General features: G+C 35.6%; 1 protein-coding gene across 1 annotated transcript; it reads left to right on the top strand.

Annotated features, from left to right (window-relative positions):
* The first annotated feature begins 315 nt into the window (after window positions 1-315).
* LOC120780212 lies at window positions 316-1,040 on the top strand. The gene is made up of 3 exons (XM_040112468.1): window positions 316-604; window positions 649-889; window positions 962-1,040. Exons 1-3 carry the CDS (start codon window positions 316-318, stop codon window positions 1,038-1,040), a joined length of 609 nt encoding a protein of 202 aa, XP_039968402.1.
* The last annotated feature ends 8,823 nt before the right edge of the window (window positions 1,041-9,863 follow it).

Genomic DNA, 9,863 nt, shown 5'->3' on the forward strand with positions numbered 1-9,863 from the left:
TGAAACATTGATGAAGGCGATTGATGACGGAAATGGGGGAATATTTTTTATCGATGCTCCTGGTGGTACTGGAAAAACATTTCTGATTTCTTTTTTTTTGGCTACTATTGGTTCGAGATCTGAAATTGTTTCGGCAATTGCTTCCTCAGAAATAGCAGCTACGTTGGTGGAAGGATGCCGGACAGCACATTCAGCGCTGAAATTTCCGTTTACTCTGCAAGTGGTTGAAGAACCCACACCAACACCAACATTAGTAATTCCGCTATGAGAAAAGTTTTGCAATGTTGTAAAATCATCATTTGGGATGAATGCACAATGGATAATTGGACCATGAAGGATTTATGCAATGATTCAAGACGTTTTGGAGGCGCTATGATTCTATTGTCTGGTGATTTCCGTCAAATGTTAGCTGTCATTTCAAAATCAACTGCTGCTGATGCAGTTAACGCTTTCTTAAAGTCATCGTCTTTGTGGCGCTTTGTGAAGGAACCTAAATTGAATACGAATATGCGAGTTTCATTACAAAACGATCTCACAACTGATGTGTTTTCCAAACAACTGATAGCCATCGGTAATGGTGAAGTTCCGGTCGATGTCACAACCGGTTTGATTTCATTTCCAATTTTTGTAATTTCGTTACATCGAAAGATGAACTAATTCGTACAGCGTTTGCGAATATTGTTGTTAATTGTTTGAATCACGATTGCTTAAGTGAACGCGCAATATTGGCAACGAAGAACAAGGATGTGGATGAGATTAATTTTAAAATTCAAAATCAAATTGGTGATCTATTGCATTCATTCAAACCTGTCGATTATGTGGTAAATGAAGATGAAGCTACGAATTACTCCACTGAATTTTTGAATTCGTTGGATTTGCCTGGTGTTCCGCAAGACATTTTACACCTAAAAGTTTGTTCAGTAGTGCTTCCAAATTTGTAACCTCCTAAATTCTGTAACAGAACGCGTTTGATCGTGAAGCAAATCATGAACAATATCATTGACGCAACAATTCTCAAAGGCATCGCGGGTGTAAACTGATTTTGAATACCCCAAAATTGAGTGGTTTAAACATGGTCCTTCGTGCCTTTCCGAAAGGCACCTCGGATATTTAATAAAATAAATAAATAAATGAATAAATAAAACCACAAAACTAAAACAGAAACAATTTACATACATATATGTATTTTTAAACAGTGACAAAGTGCTGTGAAAAGAACATAAGTATATAAATGTGTACATAAGTTGTGGTGACAAAGTTTAAAAAGTGCGGTAAACAAAACAAAGCAAATGCTCAGTAACACAATAAATGCACACATAAAACAAAAGAAAAAAATTCCGATAACAAAAACAAAGGTGCAGTGAATTGCCGAAATATATATACACTGGCGGTCTTATAATTAGAAACGACTTTGCTGCATATAGTTTTCTCAATTTATTTACAAAATTAGATTGCCACATTAAAACCATAAATTGTACCCAAAAAAAAAGAAAAAATGTGCGGTGAATTTCTAAAATACAAAATGAATACATGCAATATTTTGTAAAGTAAGTACGTGCAATTAAAAAGCAAAAACCAAAACAAACAAAAAAGCAATCAAGCCAAAAGTGCGCAGTGTGCTAACATTAAAAAACGAAAGGTGCAGTTGACCAAACAGAAAGAAGAAAATTACCGTAGTTGAAAAATCTGCCAATGCAATATATACAAACACATTTACAAATATATAAAAAAAAGAAACAGAGAACAACACTCAGAAAACAACAATCAGAAAAAGGGAAAAACACGGACAGTCGGTTGCGAGGCCTTACAACAAAACATAAATAAAAACAAAGTTAAGCCTAAAGCGCTGAACACATAAAGCGCGACAGACTGCAAACTACATCTGTCAAATATTAAAATACACACGTTCTTATGGACACTGTTATTTTGACAGCTGCACGACTACACGACTGCAGGCCGACAGTTGTCGTTCTCGCTATTTTTGCCAACGACAGTAGGACGACAGTAGAGTTGACAGTAGAATCGAAGATAGAAAGAGGAGGTAGAGTGGTGATGCCACTAATATGTAAAATGTAAAATTATTCACAGCTCGAACAAACTTGAAGTTATTTTACAAATAAAAGCATAAAAAAGCTCAATTATAGCTCTATTATATCATTTGTAATAACAATTGATAATTTAAAGCAAAAATATTTTCCTATTTACTTATTTTTTGCATAAAAAATTTCACTTTGAACAAAATATTAAAATTTCATTGAAGTGAAAGGAATTAGTATGGCCACAACGAAATTGTGTACATGCAAAATGGACAGCTGTGTTGTCTTGTGTACATGCCGGCCATTGTGTTGTTGTTGCTTCTCAATATGTACATGTAGTAAGATGAACAACAACGTTTTCAGTTCACTCTCTTGCTGCTGCAGTCTGTCGCAGTCATTGTATTCACCACTTAAGCCTAAGCAATAAAATATACACAAAAACAAAACAATCGGGCGCGAACAAAAAATAGCTACAAAATTTTAAAACAACAAAAATATAAGGTGTACCTGGAAGCGGTTACAAAACTTAAGGAGGAAAGGCGTTGAGAAAGGAAGAGAACCAAAACGCAAAAGGCATTAGGGCAAGATATGTGCATACATGCACCCTGCAAAACATAACATTCAAAGGAATACCAAGTGAGCGTATTATATCCTTTATTTATTTAACATATGCATATACGTATGTACTCATATGCCTAAAACTACAGTCATACTTGTTATTATACCTGTAATTAAAATCCGCTTCACCGGCTAATAAAATTTTACCAAACCCTGTAAAATATATCAAAATAAGTATATATAAAAGTATTGAAGCTCAAAAAACAAATTAAAATTGAAGCAATTACTTGGGAAAAATTTCCGGCAAACCCAAAATACATACTTATATATTTATATATTCACATATATCTATAAAGCATATCAGACAGCCGTTCTAATAGAAACTATGTAGAAGTGCATATTTGCTTACGTATGAACATATGTATTTATAGACAAGAGAAAATATCTTCTTTCTATTCCGTTTTCGCGTCCTCTCATTATTACGAAAGAATATAAGCATACGGCAATACAAATCTGTCTATGCTATACCCTACATACACAGGGTACATTATTACAAAATTATTAAAAAAGTAATCATTGATTGAGAAATTAAATAAACGATTTGGGAAATTAACAATACAACAAATTGTTAAAAAACAAAAAAAAAAAACAACATCTAACAAAAAAACAGCAAAAAGGCAGCTTAGCATAAATAAATAATTGAACATATACTTACATATTCGTATACACACATTTTCATATTCAAAGTCCACATTGACAATTATTCGGCAATACCTCTTCTTCTTTGACAAACAAAAACAAGCAGGATTGTGCACAAAAAGCGAATTGATCTCTCTAACGAGCTCTCAATTACGAACAAAGCATAATCATAAACGTACAAACAATTCGTGCATACTTATGTTAATAGCGCATTGATCTCTTCAACGAGCTCTCAGTTGCACAAAACATAAGTACAAGTATTAGGGTGGGCCTATATACCGACATATATAAAATAAAAAAAAAAATAAAAATACAAAAATGGTTAATAACGAAAAAACCAATATACGCCTGCAGGAGCTACACGCTCAAAACAGGCTATTAAATTTATTTCAGAAAGTGACAGTTTAACAAGATACTGCATAAGATTTGCCTCTTCACCAATTCACGAAAACTCGGAATTGTTATTGGAAATAAAAAGCCAAAATCTTAAAAATTTCTGGGCTCGTCTCCAAGCGGCTCATGACGCCATAATAGAATCTGACGATTCAGACTTGCCACATAATTTTAAATCATCGATATTTTCGAAAACTGCTTAGACCAATATGAAGAAACGAAAGCTATGATCTCCGATCAATTAAAGCTAATAAAAGCAATTGCACCTACTCCCCACAGTAGAGTAGAGCTGCCACAAACGCAACAATATCAAGAGGCAAGTCCAGGCATCCACCTCGAGGTGCCCGCATGTGACACAGAAACCTTTTACGGAGGTTATGAAGAATGGCCGTCCTTCCAGGACATGTTCACGGCCGTGTACATAAACCATCCTTAATTATCACATGCGCAAAAATTGTATCACCTCAGATACAAAACTAAAGGTCAAGCAGGAGAAATAGTCAAACAGTTCGCATTAAATGACGACAATTTCAATTTGGCTTGGGAAGCTCTAAAAGCTAGATATGAAAACTGGTCGATAAGCAAGTAACGACACTAATGAACTTGCCAAAAATCAAGAAACGAACAAGTGTAGAATTCATCAAACTAGAATCCACTGTTTCAAATTGTTTGTCGATTCTATCGAAACTAAATATTCTCACACACAGCTGGGACCCAATTCTGGTAAACATTTGCACCGCCGCATTACCAGAAAAGTCGTTACTTCTATGGAAGCAATCGTTCTCATCACGAAAAAGGTGCCCAACGTGGCAACAAATGAAAGATTTTCTCACCACCCAACAGGAAATTGCGGAAAGGTTAGAAGAAAAAATAATCAAAACAAAGATCATTAAACACGACCAAAATAGCAGCTTCAATAGACCCCAAGCTAGAAGCAACAAAAATTTAAACAAAAGCTTTCACAAAACGCACTGGTTCATATCCGAACAGAAAAAACACACGTCATGCGAACTATGCACAGGAAGGCATAAGCTTAAATCTTGCGAAATAATTTTGTCAGGTCAAAAAGACTTTGCACAAATTGTCTGTCACATGCACATACATATAAAAATTGCAAAAGCAAATTTAATTGCTTCCATTGTCACAAAAGACACCATACAATGCTTCACTATAGTACTTATCCGCTATCACACCAAAAAAGGGGGCATATTAAAAAAAACCACGGGTTTAATTGCAAAAGCAAATCCCGAAAGCCAAAATACTAAAAATTGACAAGAGACACCATGTTGCTCAAAGGCACAAAAAATTCAAACGCTGCACAACGAAATACAAAGTGGACTAGTTGCAGAACCAGTTTCCACCATACCAACTCAAGTTGAGGACAAATACCTTAATTCTAATATAAGGAAATTGCAAAAGTTAAGGAAACTTCCAACAACAAACAAAATTATAAAAGATCAGTATTGTGAGCACTTCTCTAAAGCCACAACTACTCGATCAAATAATGGCCGGTATGTCGTACGACAACCAATAGAGCCACAATTTTCTAATACCCCACATAAAGGTAAAAAAACCAATGTCAGAATTCAATTTGACAATAATAAAAATTCAAATATCTGTCACTTTTCGACCCCCCAGGGTGGCCTTCGCCACTTATGATTACTGACGCAACATTTATGGGAATCAGCTTTACAAAGCATCAAATTAATTGCGAAGAACTTTCCATTCACGGCAACCCCCTCGCAAGATCCCTCTATTGTCACAGTCCTAACTCCAGGGCTAAGGAGTACCCATTCTGGCCATATTTGAGCCAGGCGTGGAGATACTATCCTTCAAAGAATAAATAAAATGCAAACCATTTCAGAAAAGGCAAAGAATTCATTACCGATATACCAAATCAATAAAACTAGAAATTGTAAATAACCGCAAATAAAACTAATAAAAGCAAACAACGCATACACATGTTTACTATAACAATAAGTCGGATAAACCCGCAAAATATAGGTCCGAACCGTACGCACCTAAAAGTAAATAAATAACAAATATTATGTTTAAAACCATAGGCATTTTCAGGATTTACGAGTACAGCATGTATAATGCGCTCTCGGCAACTCTACTAGCAGTACGCCGAAATACATGCAATAGCATATACATATATATATAAAACTAGGCAAAATATTCGCCTAGGGGGCCCAGGATGTTTAAATGAGTGAAGCATCCACCCCCTCTACTCGGTAAAACTGGCGCATCCTAATGCTACAGTGCAATTCACCATAACGCAACACCAACTCAACTCACCACAGCTGTATATCAACCCACTCATCAAAAGGAATGGACAAAAAGGGAAAGGGCTCACAATTCGTCCGACGCAATTCGACCTGAAGTTCGCCCGCAAACACACATTCGTTTACACACTGCGTCGCGTCAACACCTTCCGACTCACAATTCGATCATCAACTATTCGATTCCACACTGTGTCCGTTCTGCACTGCGCCGCAACAAAGTTCCCACGAGCTAAAATCAACTTCGGGTCAACCCAATTCCAGCGAGCAGCATCTTATTTCAACCCAACAACATTTGTCGCTGCGTTTAATTAAATATATCCATATGTACATATTTGATTTTTATTGTGCTTTAAATATACAAAAATTAAAGAAATTGTGCACCAAATTACTCTAGTATTTTTATTAATCGCGGGTGTAAACTGATTTTGAATACCCCAAAATTGAGTGGTTTAAACATATACATACTACTGTGATCAAATTAGAAGCTGAATTTTGTCCATTTCATTTCCTTCAAAGTAATCCCCTCCCGCTGCAATACACTTATGCCATCGAATTTTCGAGTCATCTATGCACTTGGAAAAATCCTCCGTCGTGATGGCCATCAGAGGCTTCTTCGATTCAGCTTTTATATCCTCAATTGAGTCAAATGGTCATGTGAATTTGCTGAATAGCCAGAAGTTACACAAAGATAAATCAGGCGAATGCGGTTGTTGCGGCGCGATATTAGTTGAAAATGTGGCGAAATGATCACGAATAATCAATGCAATATGAGATGGTGCATTATAGCTTCTTTGTTCAATAAATTTAGACAAAGTAAAAATCGAAGAATTCACTTTTAGAGCCTCTGAAAACGACGCGTATCTAAAAATACTAATGAATATTCTGACGTGAAATTTAGCATAGATGTCACTAACAGTACTAACAACTTACCGTTTCGAAAACACGCTTCAATTCGATCACAGTTGTAAATATGAAAAAAATTATAAAAAGCGCCCCATAATTTTTTAACAATTGTTCAAATATTTTTATTTTCATTATTTTTATTCAACTTCTATTAAAAATTATTTTGCACTCCTCGTTTCAATGTGTTATAATAGCATGTTTTTGTATTTTTTTAATAAGTATTTAAACGTTGAGCTTATTATTTTAAGTCGAATGCCACCGAAAAAATGCAGCCTCAACAACGCGCGAAGCAGAGAGGCACGACGCAAGCGTGTTGAAAGAGCATTAAACTGCCAAATAATTTATGCACTGTTCTTGATTAAAATAATGAATTGATTCAGAGTATTTTTTCGAATATACAGAGTAATTACTTGACTCATAACTGGCTCAGTAAGCGGGCTATTTTGGATTTTGGCAGCCAAAAATGTTGATGTTTACGAAATTAACTTCCAAATACAACAGTTGTTACCAGGCGATCTGATGTCTTTTAAATCAATCGATACTGTTCTTAATGAAAATGAAAATATAAGTATTCAAATTGAATTTTTAAATTCACTAGATATATATTAAAGGTGAAGTGGTCCTGTTGCCACGTATTCCAATGATACCATCGGATTCTACGATACCCTTCTACAATTTCCAGTCCGTTTAGCTTTTGCAATGACGATAAATAAATCTCAAGGCCAAACAATGTTCATTTGTGGTTTAGATTTGGAAAATGTTTTTCTCATGGGCAACTTTATGTTGCATGTTCACGTATAGGAAAACCGTCGAATATATACATATGTGTTAGCTAAATACGGGTTAACCAAAAATATTGAGCATCAATTAGAGCTAAATTAAATTGAGATTAAAAGTATTGATAACTCAAAATATTGAATATTATTCGTAAAGATTTAAAACTATTTGTTTGAAATTTAAATAAACAAAGAAATACTTTTAAATTAACTCTTTGGTATCTCTTGCCAAATTCAATAGTACGAAAATTTTTTCAATTGTATTAAAAGTACTTCCCTTTCAAATTCCAATCCAGTGGATTCTTATACCAGCTTCAACGTTTCCGTCTTCGTTAGTACATAATAATTTCATTGTATTAAGGGGTAACTGTTCCTCATGAAGAGTTTACTACAATCTAAAAAACGTTAACTTCGGTTGCACCGAAGCTAAATACCCTTCACAGGGGCATTTCTGTTAGCAACTATGTGTTCAGTTTGTATGGAAGCTATATGCTATAGTTAACCGATCTGAACAATTTCTTTGGAGATTCCATTGTTGCCTTAGAAAATAACATATACCAAATGTCGTGAATATATCTTGTCAAATGTGACAGTTTTCCATACAAGCATTTGATTCCGATCCTTCAGTTTGTATGGCAGCTATATGTATGTTATAGTGGTCTGATATCGGCCGTTCCGACAAATGAGCAGCTTCTTGAAGAGAAAATGACGTTTGCAAAATTTCAAAACGATATCTTAAGAACTGAGGGACTAGTTCGTATATATACAGACAGACAGACGGACATGGCTAAATCGATTCAGCTCGACATACTGATCATTTATATACATATATACTTTATAGGGTCTCCGACGATTCCTTCTGGGTGTTACAAACTTCGTGACAAACTTAATATACCCTGTTCAGGGTATAAAAATGTAGCCACAGTAGATCAATTACAGATTGAAATTTGTTACGATGCCACGAAGAAGTCGCGCTAATATCGGTCGGCGCCCTTTTTGCTTTCAATATTCATTGGCAGCCCAAAGCACATGTACGAGTGCTCGCAGGATGCGACCACATGCATGCGAAATTATGGACGGGCGGATTTGTTTGTTACATTCACTTGCAATGCAAAATGCCCGTAGATTACGGAATTGTTGAATCGCAATCAATCAACAAGATCGTAAAGATATTACAGCACAATTTTTCAAGCACCAGCTACGATGTTTGATGGACTGTATCTTGAAACAACGTAGATCCATATTTATACGAAGTGGCGGAAACCAATAAAAACATAACCAACCACAACCCCACTTCGGTTTGTATGTCTAACAATATAGTAAATGCACGAAACAATATCCATGTGCTTTTTTTTCGGAAACGCAAGCTGTAAATTATGGATATTCGACTCTATCGGCGTCGCTCACCAGACGACAATGGTAGAACATTCAGCATTTAATTTAAAGGAGTGACTATCGAAGTTGACAACACAGTGACCGTACCATATTCGCCACTATTGTCTAATTCGCATTCAAACTCATAATAATCATGACTATTGCAGTTTGGTGAAATCAAGCAATTCATGAACGTTTTCCGACTGCTGTGCATCTCCCAATTCATTTAAGAAAACCAGAGAGTGGCATTGACGAGTTTTTACTCAAATTGCGTCAGTGATCCGTTTGCGAGAAATTTGGAAATGCCTTGATATTATACATGGAATGTATCGTCGAAGAAATGGTTACACAAAAAGCAACGGCAAGCAATAGATGGACATCCACGTGTGTTCTCAACTAATGCAATAGGACTAAATTATACAATCCACCACTGGAATCAAACGATGGACGATGCAATAGCTGCTTCGCATGCCACTGAAGTTCGCACACTTTACACGATGATCATTTCGGCATATCAGCCTTCAAATCCGCGTCAAATATGGGATATGAAAAAAAAAAGTCGAAGAAATTTTACATTACATTCGCTAAGAATTGGAAATGGTCAAATTCCGGTTGATACTTCCAAATTCCATTGGCCAAATTATCGTAACTACGATTGCTTGAGTGCACGCGCAATTTTAGCTGCCAAAAATACTGATCATACAAATCGATCCATCGTCTTGACAATGAAGACGAAGCCGTGAGTTATCGAGTTTGATTTCTAAAACCTATGGAGAGACTTGATATGCCGCCGCATCCTTTGCATCTAAAAGTTGGATCATTCTTATGTTTCGCAATCT

This window comes from Bactrocera tryoni, unplaced genomic scaffold (genome assembly GCF_016617805.1).
Source record: "Bactrocera tryoni isolate S06 unplaced genomic scaffold, CSIRO_BtryS06_freeze2 scaffold_234, whole genome shotgun sequence".
NCBI lineage: Eukaryota > Metazoa > Arthropoda > Insecta > Diptera > Tephritidae > Bactrocera > Bactrocera tryoni.